At 39.8% G+C, this 14782-nt stretch overlaps 1 protein-coding gene across 1 annotated transcript in view; it reads left to right on the top strand.

Moving 5' to 3' along the window:
• The window catches only part of LOC145402129 (NEDD8-conjugating enzyme UBE2F-like), a 206461-nt gene that overhangs the window by 64824 nt on the left and 126855 nt on the right, over positions 1-14782 (top strand). Inside the window, exon 2 of the mRNA XM_080274244.1 lies at positions 65-176. Coding sequence (XP_080130370.1) covers positions 69-176 — 108 coding nt within the window. The 5' untranslated portion in view covers positions 65-68. The remainder of the gene's footprint in view (positions 1-64; positions 177-14782) is intronic.

Here is a 14782-nt window from a genome sequence, read left to right as displayed (position 1 = left end):
TCTAAAATAAGTAGTATGATGATGATGATACAAAGAGCAGTAATGTGTTTGTGTATATCTACAGGGGGATGATCACACTCACCAAAAAGCTCAAGTCCAGTAAAGGTGGTGGAGGGGGCCTTCCTGAACCACCCAAAAAACGCATCTCCATTCGTGATCAGCTGCTAGTGAAAGAGGTCAGTGAGTGAGGCAGGTTGCTAATAGTATATAATAAGTCCATGTTATAAGTCACCATTTTGGATGTTCCTTTTGCTACTTGATGTACTGTAGTTTTGATTATTTTTCTCCATTTTGAGTTCTGTTCTTGCTTGTGAAGTTGATCTGCTGGTTTCTCCCAGTTCACAGCAATAACTTCATGGAAAAAACTGTGATACATTTTAAGCATTCTGACTTATAATGAGGAATGACTGTATTTTTGGCCCTGTAGCCACTGAATTTTGCTTGTTAATTGTCCTATTACTTGAGGGTGCTTTTTGGAGTAGCCAGAAAGTGCAGTCACCACTATCTGTGGTCTACCTGTACTTTATGTGCTTGCTCTTAGTCAGGAATATACCCAAAAAATTATTTCTAATAGCATTACCAGTTTGTTTTAATTCCGTTTAAAAGATAAAACAATTCATGGGAACAGCCTGTGTGAATACAAAAATGATACAGTAAGCTACAATTACTTCTCATAGGTTGCCAAAAAAAAATCCTTTATCATCAAAATTGTTAATGTGTGACTTTGAAGTACATATCAGAAGGGTAAAATGGTTCTGCTGCCAAAAAACTTTGATTTATTTTTCCCCTTTGAATCCCTTCTGACACTGATTTTTTGCTGAAATAGAGAAATGTGTTAGTAATTCATCAACATAATGACTTTTTCTGGCCCCTAACTTTTTTTTTTTTTTTTTAATAAATGAACAGTTATGGTAATGCCATGATAATCATTATGGAGTTAATAAAGAAACTTACCATATTAACCCTTTGAAGTTTTTGGGCCGGGCAGATTTCGTCTGTGCCAGAGTCATCTACTCATGCTGACCCACATTTTCGCGGCCTGGTATTTTACTTTGATTGCTCTGTGCCAATACACTTTTCATGATAGAATGTTGGTTTTGGTGTCATTTTAAAGCTGAATAGTTGTACTTTATCGTAGTATGTTCAAAAAAGGAGAACAAAGAAAATAAAATGTCAAAATGATGAGTTGAAGTTAGTCGAAAAGTAAAAATTTTATACCTTGCCGTAGAAAAATATTCGGCAAAAAATAATGAGTAAAGATATGTAAATTTGGTTTAAACCATGCAGAAATACAATAAATTACCTTTACAATGATATATAAATTATGGTAATTTTTTCATTTCATTATGCAGTAACGCGAAAGGAAAGAGATGCACAATTTCATTTTAGTCTCGGCCGCACATTCGCTTACCGATGTTTTTCTTTGATCCATCAGTGTAAATACACTTTCTATGATAGGATGCTGGTTTTGGTGTTGTTTTGAAGCTGAATAGTTGTACTTTATCGTAGTATGTTGATAAAAGGAAAACAATGAAATTAAAAAGTCAAAGTGATGAGTTGAAGTTAGGCAAAAACCTATAATTATATACCTTGCTGTTGAAAAATATTCACCAAGAATAAAGTTATAAAGAAACAAAGCCGTGAGTCAGACTCAGCTGTGCAGTACCGCCACACAAAGAGCAACCATTCTGCGACATCATGCTTGAGCCTCTGTGATACGATGCGTAAGTGCGATTTATGGTGAATACAGTATTTTACAAAAGTTTCTTAAAATGACGATTAAAAACATCATCCAAATCTCTGAGGTTGGATTTGAAATGACGATCGAAATAGTCATCGGAATCTCAAAGGGTTAATAAATCTTCAAATTGCAGTACAGTAAACTCTCAGTTATCTGTCAGCACATTACCTGGGATGCATCAGTATCCATCACAGCAGATGGTTGACTTTATTAAAATTCCCTAGGAAGACCCAGAATTGAAATCCACACCATTCTTCTGGTCACCCAAACACAGTTTCCTGGTAGCTGTACTTGTAACTCGGAATACTGGCCCACAACGGATGGTGTCATTTCATTCTTGTTACCATACAAACATAATCAGGCAGATGCAAGTACAGTCGAATGTTTAAGATTGCACATGATTCAATTTACTTGTGTGTGTGTGTGTGTGTGTGTGTGTGTGTGTGTGTGTGTGTGTGTGTGTGTGTATGTGTGTGTGTGTGTGTGTGTGTGTGTGTGTAGCACTGTTGATTTTGTGTATCCAAGCATGTGATCTTGGGATCAGATGTATTTCTACCTTTACTGGGCAATATTATTACTGAAACAGACAAACAGATTTTCTTCTGTCTATCTATCTATTGCCAGATGCCTTAATCCTGTAAAGGGTGGCCACAAACAAATTGCCTCCATGTCTCCCTGTCCCCCGCCATTTCACTGCCCAACTGCCAGCTCACACTCCCCTCCCTCATATACTTCTCCACTCCATCCTGCCATCACATCATTGGCCTCCCCCTCCCTCTCCCTTCCCCGCCACCTCACTCACATACACTTTCCTTGTTAGTCTCTCGCTCTCCATCCTCTCCACATGACTAAACCACCTCAGAGTGTTTTTCCTAACACTTCCTATTGCATCCACATCCACACCACAAAGCTCTTTCATTTCCTCATTTGTCAGTCTGCCTCTCCATGTGACTCCACATGCTCCTCTCAAATAACTCATTTCCACTGCTTTCACTCTTGACTTGTGTCCCTGCAACAAGGTCCAAGCTTCACTTCGATACATTAGAGCTGGTATCACAGTACTGTTATGCAGTAACGTTTTCACTTCCATGTTCACTTCCCTGTTTCTTATCACTGCTTCTAGGAACTAATGTATATTACTGAGTTCATATCGTATTTTTCTGTACTGAAAAAATTATGTACATTTATACAGAGGATTAGCAATGCTATGATTCCACTACTGTACATCATCATCATTCTTAGTCTATGGGAAAAATCTCAGCAGCCTGTATTTATGCATAAATTTCATTCTACTTGCACATCCACCACTGAAGAGAAAGAGAGAGAGAGAGAGGAAACCTACTTAAAGTTTATGTTAGTTGCATAGGGACCAAAATCGCCTGTGTCAGCTTAGGTAAACATGGTCTTGTCACTGATAAAAGGCTGCGAGTTGTATTTGTCCTCTTTTATATATTTTATCTCCATTGTTTTCTTTTATAATCTTTGGATGTGATGAGAGAGAGAGAGTGATAACAATAATAATAATATTAGTAAGAATAATAATGATAATAATAATAATAATATTGCCGGTTGTTGAATGAGGAGTTTCACTGGGACAGGGAAGGTTTGGAGCCAGCAGATCCAGTGTTTGGCCTTTGGCCTTTGATTGATGCTGCTACTGTGAGTGAGGCAATAGGCAGGATGCAGATGGAGGAGGCAGCAGGTGTGTCTGGGTTGACTGCCGAAATGTTCAAGGCCTCAGGAGGTATAGGAGTGAGGTTAGTCACTGACCTGATAAATGTGATTGTATATGAGTGTGTTGTCCCAGATGATTGGTTAAAGAGTGTAATTGTAAATGTGTACAAAAGGAAGGGTAATGCCCTGGAAAGAGGAAGTTGTAGAGGTATTAAGCTTTTAGATTAGATAATGAAAGTAATGGAGAGAGTTCTAGAAGGTATGATTAGAGAAAGAGTGAATATTGATGAGATGCAGTTTGGGGTTATGCCAGGCAGGGGGACCAATGATGCCATATTCATTGTTTGACAGCTTCAGGAAAAATATATTGGTAGGAGAGGAGATCAGTATTTTGTTTTTGTTGATTTGGAAAAGGCCTTTGACAGAGTCCCTAGAGAGGTGGTGAAGTGGGCAATGAGAAAACTTGGCTTGGAGGAGTGGCTGGTTAGGGTAGTTATGGCCATGTATGTGAGTGCTCATACCCAAGTAAGAGTGAATGGAGATTTGAATGATGAGTTTTCCGTGAACATTGGTGTGCATCAGGGGTCAGTTTTGAGTCTCATTTTGTTTATCATGGTACTTGATGCCCTCTCACGTGACTTTAGAAACGGACTTCCATGGGAGATGTATGCTGATGATTTGGTGGTGATTGCAGAGAATGAAAGGGAGGCGGAGGAAAGATTTAGGAAGTGGAGAGATGGTATGGGGCACAAGGGCTTAAGGGTAAATGCATATAAAACAAAAGTGATGATATCTAGGGTTGGTGACAGTACTGTCAAAGATAAGGGAGAGTGGCCATGTGCAGTTTGCCACAAGGGCGTGGGAAGTAATCCCATCTTGTACAGTGTTTGTGATAAATGGGTGCACAAGAGATGTAGTGGTATCAGAGGTAGACTGCGAGATAATGCTGATTTTGTGTGTATGGCGTTTCGGAGGGAGCAGGTGGAGACTGTCAGGCGTGAAAGGATTGAACTTGCTGGTGCGTCTCTTGAGTGTGTGGAGGAGTTTTGTTATTTGGGAGACATATTGTGCGCTGGAGGTGGGGCTAGAGCTAGCTGTGTGGCTAGGGTGAGAAGTGGTTGGAAGAAGTTCAGGGAGCTGTTGCCTCTCCTGACATTGAGAGGACTCTCCCTACATGCTAAGGGGTCTTTGTGTGCAGCATGTGTTTGGAGTGCAATACTGTATGGTAGTGAGACCTGGGCAGTAAAGGAGGAAGATATTCACAGGCTCAGACTTACAGAAATGACAGTTATTAGGTGGATGTGCAGTGCATCCCTGTGTGCAAGGTTCTGGGGGGCTGGATTTACGATGGAAGAGTTGAGAGGGATGGGACTGGAGTGTACTGATGTTGTGATGAGGAGAGGTAGATTGGGATGGCTGGGGCATGTGGAGAGGATGGGGGATGATAATTGGGTGCAGAAGGTGTGAGGTATTAATATTGGGGGTGGGGTTATGAGGGATAGACCGAGAAAGACATGGGACGAGGTCATTAATTTTGGCCTTAGGGTTAAGGTACTGAACAGGGAGGCGACAATTGATCGTGCAGCATGGAGAGCCGCCATTAGGTGACCAAGGCCGACGCATGCAAGCATGTTGGAGCCTTCAAAAATGACAAAACGATGCTCACTTTCCTGTTCCTTATCACTGCTTTCAGAGAACCAGCAACCTTTCTCCCTTGTTTTGCCCTTTCAAACACTTCACCCTCTAAACTTCCATCCTTACTCATCACACTATCCAAGTATGTAAATGCACTCACATTTTCCATTTCCTCCTCATGCAGCCTCACTGCACATTCAGTGACTTCACTTCTCTCAAAGACCGTAACATTACTCTTCCTTACATTCACCTGTAGATTCTGTTTCTTACACACACTCCCAGACTCATTCACCAAGCCTTGCAGTTCCCCTTCATATCCACTTAACAGTACAATATCATCTGCAAACAACAGTGCAGGGAGTTTCCAAACTCTGCCCTCTCTTATTAGGGTGACTCCAACATTCACTGCCCTTCCTTGTATCTCTTTTCTAACCCCATCCATATACAGATTGAACAACTTATGCTAGGCAGCTCCTAGATGAGTAACTGAACCACTAGGATGAGATAAGGATAGCAAAGAAAAGGCTTTCCCCTGCCCTCCAAACCCTCCAGTGAAAGCTGGCAGGAAAAAGTCAGAAAGAACACCACACACTACAGTGAGTTCGAAATACAAAAACCCAAAGTACGAATTTTCGATGGTACGAAAGCGATGAATATAAGACAAATTCCACGGTATGAAATATCTGTCTCGATGATACGAAAATCGATACTCAATACTAAAGGAAGTACAGTGATAGCCCGATTATCCAGACTATATGATGTGAAGAGGTGCCTGATTAGTCCGTAATCACGATTAATTTGGCAGAAACAAAAACTGTTAGATTGATTTATTTACTGGTAAATGATGAAAGACAAAACTATCTTCCCAGTTCGGTCAGCAGAAAATTACACCAGGCGAAATACAATGAAAACCCTGTTTCTGCTAGCGTGTGTTACAAATGGTTAAATTTTTCAACGCTATATTCGTCAGACTTTGGGAAGATACTTGCGTCTTTCATTGTACACTTGAAGCAGCAGAAAGACCTTACCAATTCAATTCATAATCCTCCAGCTTGCTTCTGTAATTTTCAGTTTGGCAAATTACTTTTTCTTGCTGAAAAATTTCCTCCCTGTTATTATCGTCACTTTCCCCTACGATCATTTCCAGCGCAGTGGAAGAAACTCAGTGTGCTCAGAGGTAGATATTGTTTCCCAATTTCCCAACTGGAGGTTAGGTTAGGTTAAATTATTAGGTACAGATAAGCTCGGTTAGGCCAGGTTTAGTTAAGCACTTAGGGAAGAACAGTCCTTTTCGCCATTATGTTAATGATATAAACAAGAGTTGTCACACCAGAACAGCTAAAAATGATGGGGAAACAGATTTAATAAGAAACGTTTACTGTATTTACCAACCCAGAAATAATCTGAAAAATATAACTGACTGTCAGGAAGAACTGATTTGGTAAGGTGCTTTTACTGCTTAAAGTAAAACATATGTTTAGTCCCCTCAATGGCTGTGGGTTCAGATATTTGGTTGCACGTGTGGTTGGCCTTGGGACCATTTTTTCAAAGTTCTAAATCAATTTCTTTTTCTTACATATGTGAAAAGACTCATCTGGGACACCTGACTTTTTTTATTATTATTATTAGTATTTTTTCCTTTAAACCCATCTTGTAATTTGCTATGATTCGTGTAAAAATGAATAAAATTAGAATGCTTGTTACATTAGCATGTAAACATCGATGAAAACATCTGGGATGAAGTAAACTGTGAACGTGAGACTGCTTGAGGTGGTAGAGTAGGGTCGTGTATACACACCAGTGACCCTCATTCTCTTCTCATAATTGCTCGCAGTTTTTTTATAGCTTACCCTAACTCAACGTCACTGACACCTGTACAGTAAGACATTGTTCAGGGCCAGCAGCTATGAAAGCAATAATGGAATACATTATTGCTTGTATCAGTCCTCTCTCTTTCACACATACACATAAGAACGAACAAAAGAATGAGCAGTAAATGTACATTAACTCTAAGGAGCAGAAATAACTGTCCTCAGTCGTTCTAAAATATATTGGGAAGATTGATACCAAATGAAGAATGTGGAACTGAATTCTAACCTACGAGAACATGTGGGACGAAAGAGTAATTTTTTTTCTGATTAGCAAACATTTTTGTTCCATATCTTCTCTTAAAATTGGAATAATCTTTTGTGTGAGCCTAAAGACCTTACCAATTCAGTTCTTATTCCTCTAGTTTGTCTTCTGTATTTTTCAGACAATTTTGAGGGTGGTAAATTATGTTCTCTTGCTGAAAGAAACTTAATCAAAATTATGGCGCATATAACATAAGCATTTAAACGTCAGCAAATACATCTGGAGTGAAGAGAATGCCTGACTGATTGGTTGGTAGAGTAGGATCGTGTTAACACACCAGTGATCTTCATTCCCTTCTTGTAATTGTTCGCATTTTTTCATAGGACGCCCTAACAACGTCACTGACACCGAAGCAGTGAAGTGTTGTTCAAGGCCAGCAGCTATGAGGGGGTTAATGGATTATTGTATAAAAAACTCAAAATGGGCGCAGTGCACAGAGCTGCGCTCACTTGCCAAGAGATAACAAACTGACCCCTCTCTGGTAAACAAATTTTCATGCGCTTCTCACTTGAGTCCAAGTCCCTCCTCTCCTTACAGCTTCGCTGTATGTGAGAATATTTTCGCAGCTCTTCACCTTTTCATATTGTTTCCCCATGCCTTCCAAGCACCCTGCTTCATCTCCAGCATCGGGGGAGCCCGCTACAAAGAAGCAGCAGCACCATACTCTAATTCTGGAAAGGAAATTGGAAATTATAATCCTATGAGGAGGGGCAGGGAGTCTCGGAGAATGGGCATGCTTTAGGCCTTGCTGTTTCCACTGTTGGGACTGTGACGAAGAAAAAGGAGATGTACAAGACTGTGGCCACCTCCTTTTTTACAATTGTATATACCTGTAGGTGTTGCTTACTTCTTAATGGGGGGTGGGTAAAGTTTAGGTGGGGGTCCAAGAGGGTCCTGGGACGCATACCCCATTTATATGTATATTTCAGTGAGGAAAAAAACGTTCCGATATATGAAATTTCAAATTACAAAAGCTTTTTTTGGTCCCTATCCCTTTCGTATATCGAAGACTCACTGTTTAGAAAAACTGGCATGGACTTTTTGTAGGAAAGTGTAAAAGCATAATAGAGACTATCATAATGTAACCTGAAAAGGAAAAATACTGGTATGAATTAGTACTGGTTACAAGATTTTTTTTTTTTCTGTACCCACCCCTTATTTGTCATATGCTTATCTAGCCTATGCTTGAAACTCTCAATGGAAGAGGCAGCAACTACTTTACTATACTCCATTTCACCAAGTTTGGCACCATCAGTTATATCCTTAGTGCCTGTAGTGTTCATGTAAATCATTTGCACTAAGTGAACATCCACTCATTACCTTGAGAATCAATATAAAAGGCAATACAAAAAGGTATATCCAGTACTGAGGACCCTTATCAATGCTACAGGTGTTGAGGACATCGCTGATTGTGCCAGACTCTGTGAAATTGAGTATAGGTAGGTTATTCCATATGTCTAATACAGTAAGCTCGTCCTGAACGCGCTCGCAATTACCGTATTTTGTGGGGTGTAAGACGCACTTTTTTTTTGTCTCAATATCACCTTCAAATATCCCCATGTGTCCTTGGAGGCTAGACTACCTTGGCTCCATTTAGAAGAATCAATTGTGGTAGGTGGTGGCAACCATCATCCACTCACTTGATGTAGTGCTGCCTACTTCCTTAGCTTTTATCATTCTTTTTCTGTGCCTGCCCTCCTCTCTTCCTATTTCTCCTATCTTTCCTGTCACTTCTTATTCCTTTTCTTTCCTTTACAGGTGGCTTTACATTGAGTGACAAGCCAAATGGTTTCCTGTAAGCCAAGAAACCATTTACAACGCTGGGTGGTAACCATATAACCAAACCATACGTGCTCCCTATGTGTCAACAAGTGGGTTGGTGGAGAGTTGGTGCCCCTCCCTGTAAAACAACTAACTCAGTGTCAAATGGCCACCCTTTACGGGATTATGGTGTCTGGCAATAGATAGATAGATAGATAGACTTATACAGAGGATCATCTCACTGTTTGGCAGTCAAGTATATTTTTAGAGTATAAACACCTTTGATTTATTGTAAAAAGTTACATTCACTTGTGTATATACTCAGATTTTATCATTAGAAACACCCAGGCTTAAGAAAAAATTTAGGGTTTGTTTACAACTGGCCATGTGATGGACCGGGGGTTTATTGGTATAGCAGTTTAGCAATTTAGCATCTAGCATACACCCTACTTTAGCAGGCTAACATGATCACTGGTGAACTCCCTGCTAACCTTCTGAAATGCAGTCATGATCACTTTGCTTGCCATCCACTCAGTAACTTGTAAGGGAATCATACTGGAGATGATGGCTAGCATGACATTTGAGTCATTGTAACAGACGTCTCATATGGAAATTCAGTAACTCTGGTTTGGCTGGCTTCTCTTACTGATATTTTGTTTCGTTAGAGACAAGAATGTAATAGAAGGAAACAGTTTTATATTACCATTACTGAAAAACGGGAAAAACAACTGCAACAAACAGTACTGTCTGAAATTACAGCTTTTTAGCAGTTGATCAATTTAGCAGTTTAGCACCTAGCATTCCCCCAACTCTCTGAACATGATCACTTCTGAACCCCTTGCTAACCTTCAGAAAGGCAATAATGATCACTTCACATGCTATCCAATCACTAACTAGCAAAGGAATCATATTGGAGAGTTAGGCTGGCATCTCTTACTGATATTTTGTTTCATGCGATACAAGAGCATCATAGAAGGAAGCAGTCTTATATTACTGTTAGTGAAAAATGGGAAAAACAGTTGCAACACTAAATAATACATCTCAAAATTGTGGCATTATTAGCGGTTTACCAATTTAGCAGTTTAGCGCCTAGCAATATGGAAATTCGATCACCCCATGTTAGGATGGCTTCTGGTACTTTTAGGGTACATAAAATGGTGTAAACGTTCCTTGTAATTGATTTTTGGAAACATGGTTGTGTTGTCTGATTCTGTAATTCAGTACATATGCTGGCATTTGAAGACATGCAGGCATTTGTTTTGGAGATATAGTGTATTCCTTCACTTAATGGCCCTTGTATTTTCTTAAATGAATGAAAGAACTGGTTTTATTGAGTTTTGTTTTTTTAAGTTCATTTCACGAAAAATAATACTTATCTCTATATACTGATATGTATATATCAGTACGAAAGGAATCTGACACTTCATATTTCATAAACAAACCGGTAGTGTTAAGATGGGGTCGTGGTATGGAGTAACATTTTATAAGAAAGGAGTTGTTTGTGTGTTTTCTTGTCTTGTACCCTTCTTTTACATAAAAATAAAGACATCAAACATATATATACAGTACTGAAGAGAGACTCTAATGTGTTAAGATAGTGTCTTGGAATGAAGTAACATTATGTAAGGAAGGGGTTGTTTGTTTTCATGTCTTGTACCCTTTTTTTACATAAAAATAAAGAAACCAAAGACAGATATACAGTACTGAATAGAGATTCTGAAAGGTGAGTGTGTATTTTAGTGAAAAATACTCACATCAAGCAACCTTTCTGTATTCTTGGTCGACATACTCTTTTTCTCAGAACTTCCCTTCCAGAATTAGGATGCGTCTTTCACACTGCAACGTCTAACATGCCACGAAGTACGGTATATGCGATTGGTGCTGTGATTCGTATAAGACAACGTAAGATTAAAGAACCATTACGAAAACTATAAATTTACGCAAGAGAGGCCTTTGGAAGGCCAAATCCTCCAACATCAGCACAGCGCACACGGTTTGTTTTGATCACGTGATCATGTGATTCGCTGTACTGCTTTTCCACAGTACTGTATTTGTAAGGTAAATATTTACATTACTGTTCTGGTAAGTTTATGTACGAGTTAAAGTACTATTAAATAACGTTAAAGCAAGAAATAGTCTTATAACCAGTTTACCTGATAGGCATCGGAATATTGCCTTTTTTATTTGTTTGTTAAAGATTTACGGCACTGATTTTCCACAGTACTCTATTTGTATGTTAAATTATTACTGTTCTGTTATGTAAGTTCTATCTATTGCCAGACGCCTCAATCCCGTTTGGGGTGGCCACAAACAAATCGCCTCCAAGTCGCCCTGTCCCCCGCCATTTCACTGCCCTGCTCCCAACTCACACCCCCCTCTCTCATATACCTCTCCACCCCATCCCTCCATCTCATCCTTGGTCTCCCCCTCCCTCTTCCACCCTCCACCTTACTCATATACACTCTCTTCGTCAGTCTTTCACCCTCCATCCTCTCCACATGGCCAAACCACCTCAGTGTGTTCCTCACAACGCTTCCTATCACATCCACATCCACACCACAACGCTCCTTTATATCCTCATTTGTCAGCCTGTCTCTCCACGTGACTCCACAGGCTCCTCTTAAATAACTCATTTCCACTGCTCTCACTCTTGACTTGTGTCCTTCCAACAATGTCCAAGCTTCACTTCCGTATGTTAGAGTTGGTATCACAATACTGTCATGTAGTAACATTTTTACTTCCATGCTCACTTCCCTGTTTCTTATCACTGCTTTCAAGGAACCAGCAACCTTTCTTCCCTGCTGTACCCTTTCAAGCACTTCACCCTCCAAACCTCCATCCTTACTCATCACACTACCCAAATACTTAAACGTACTCACATTTTCCAATTCCTCACCATCCAACCTCGCTGTACATTCACTGACTTCACCTCTCTCAAAGACCATCACTTTACTCTTCCCTACATTCACCTTTAGGTTCCGTTTCTTACACACTCTCCCAAACTCATCCACCAAGCCTTGCAGCTCCCCTTCGTCTTCACTCAACAACACAGTATCATCTGCAAACAACAGTACAGGGAGTTTCCAAACAGTATCCTCTCTCACCAGGGCCACTCCAACATCCACTACCCTACCTTGTACCTCTTTTATTACCCCATCCATGTACAGATTGAACAACCATGGAGACATGACACATCCCTGTTTCAAACCAACCTTCAAAGTTAAAGCACTTAAATAAAGTTAAAGCATTAAATAAAGCCTTGTAACCAGTTAACCTGATTTATATGATTATCCATGATCGGCGGGTTCTGAGACAATTCTCTGTCAAGTCAATTCACTGTCAGACAATTCCCTGTTAAAACATGGACAATTCCCTGTTAAAACATGGACAATTCCCCGTCAGGACAATTTGCACCATGAACGATTCCCCGTCATTCTATAAATATACTTATTTCGCCTTCGAATTATGTTCTAGCTGGCTTCATTAATGATGGCGCATTGTCTAGTTATTGTTGTGATGGCGAATTGACTTGACGACGAATTGTCCCAAAACCAATCGGCATCGGAATGTTGCCTTGTGTTTATGTATTTGTGTGTTGAAGTTTTGTTGTGCAGTACTGTATTTGTAAGTTATAACTTTAAATAAACCTTCTAACCACTTAAAGTGGTTCGTATTGATTACCAATGGCAGATAACAGCAAAACACCACATTTAGGGGGTCTAGGGAGCAAAATAAGGAGTAGTTACAACTTACACGGTTTCGTGCCAAACGCAACACGGTTGGAACAAAACCCTCACGTTAGGGACAAGCTTGCTGTACTCAATTTAATGAACCAATTTCTACCTATTTCCTTACTGAAACGGAATTTTTCTAGTTTGAAACCATTACTTCTTGTTCTATCCTGTACTGTATGCTCACTTCAAGTACCTTGCTATCTCCCTTATTTATACCCTTCATCCATTTAAACACCTCAGTCAAGTCTCCCCTTACTTTATGCCTCTCTAGTGAGTGCAGACTTAGTCTTTTCATCCTGTCTATGAAAGGTTCCAAACATCATGTCTCATTTTTGTCATTCTTCTCTGTACATTTTCTAACAAGTTAATATTTGTTCTATAGTAATGACGCCAATATTGTACTGTGTAGTCTAAATGTGGCCTTACTAGTTCTAGATCAAGTTGTAGTATCACTTTTGATGACCATTTGCTCACGCTTCTCGAAATAAATCCTAGGACCTTATTTGCTTTATTTCTCGCATTAATACACCGTTGTTTTGGTTTGAGGTTGTTACTAACCGTACCTCCTAGATCTCTCTCACATTCCGATTTGCCAATTTCTTTGATCCAAGCCGTATTTAGTATCTCCAATGGTCTTGTCTACATTAACTACTTGACATTTTTCAATGTTGAATTCCATTTGCCAAGTTTTAGACCATTTGGACAGTATATCGAGGTCCTTTTGTAAGTTATGGCAATCATCAGTTGGGTTAATGATATGCCCTGTTTTTGTATTGTCGGCAAATTTGCTGATACTGTTAGTGATTCCTAAGTCTAGATCATTTATCTCTATATATAATAAATAATAAAGGACTGAGTAATGAACCCTGCGGTACACCGCTAGTTACTAATCCCCTGTCCGACTTACAGTAGTTCCATTTATTAATACTCTCTGCTTTCGTCCTTTCAGCCAGGATTCTATGCATTTTAAGATATCGCTGTCTATACCGTGTGCTCGAACCTTTCTAACTAACGTTTCGTGTGGGACCCTATCAAAAGCTTTGCTAAAGTCCACTTAAATAATATTGTAAGCTGTATCACTACCTGCTGCCTCATAGACCTCCGAGAAGAATGATAACAAGTTTATGTGGCAGGATCGTCCTTGCCTGAATCCGTGCTTACTTTCATTTATAAGATTAAATCATTGTGAGTGTTCTGTAATCTTATTTGCCAAAATTGACTCTAACATTATTCCTACTATTAACGTTAGACTTATCAGACAATAATTTGACGCAGCTGCTTTATCACCATTTTTTAAAATGGGCACTACATTTGCGGTCTTCCATGCCTCTGGAACTTCTCCTGAAATTAAAGAGTCATTAAATAATGTTAACCCAAGGCGTCCCGACGACATATGGATACGTTGCCACGTTTTGTCACGGTGACACCGACAACATATCCATACGTTTTGCAATTGCGAGGTCCGTCATTTGCACATTTTTCAAGCTTCACGGGTGATTTTTGGTAGGCACATGTAGGAGACCTTCCTCTACCCAGCACCAGGTGGGGATAATACCTGGCCCCACCTGACTCCCCCCTCCACCCCCCCGCACGCCATTTTCTTGGCAACTCACCTGTTAGCAATGACCTGGCCAAGATAGACATGTCACACCATGGTCCCTCCAATGACGAAATTCAAGGCAAAAGTGATTACCGAGGTGGAGGACAAAGGAAGAAAGAAGCCAGAGGAAGAAACAAGCAGAAGTGATAAGGCGGTAATGTCGTAAAGGAAGGTGCCATATGTTGTTGTTTTTGGTGAGTGAACAACGCTTATATCGCCTATATTATTGTGTGAAAACCAATATACTCTTGTGCTACATATAAATTTGTACCAAATTAATAAATATTTACATATAATAAGTGGTTTGGAATAGTTACCCCTCCCAAGAAAACGTCTTCTCTGGAGCCTGGCCTGAGAGAACACGGTAGCAAGGTGGGGGTACTGTCACCTTTATTTGATGTCTCTACACTCAGCTGAGCACTTTCTGAATTTTTGATGTTTCTCATAAAAAGCTGAGGTTTTAGCAAAAAAATAAAATGATATAAATAAATAAAAAATCTGCCG

The sequence above is a fragment of the Coenobita brevimanus genome, chromosome 57 (assembly GCF_032717465.1).
Source record: "Coenobita brevimanus isolate Jiangsu-jjx chromosome 57, ASM3271746v2, whole genome shotgun sequence".
Lineage (NCBI taxonomy): Eukaryota > Metazoa > Arthropoda > Malacostraca > Decapoda > Coenobitidae > Coenobita > Coenobita brevimanus.
Note: the sequence above shows the minus strand (reverse complement) of the source record. Positions and strands in the feature narration are given on the sequence as shown.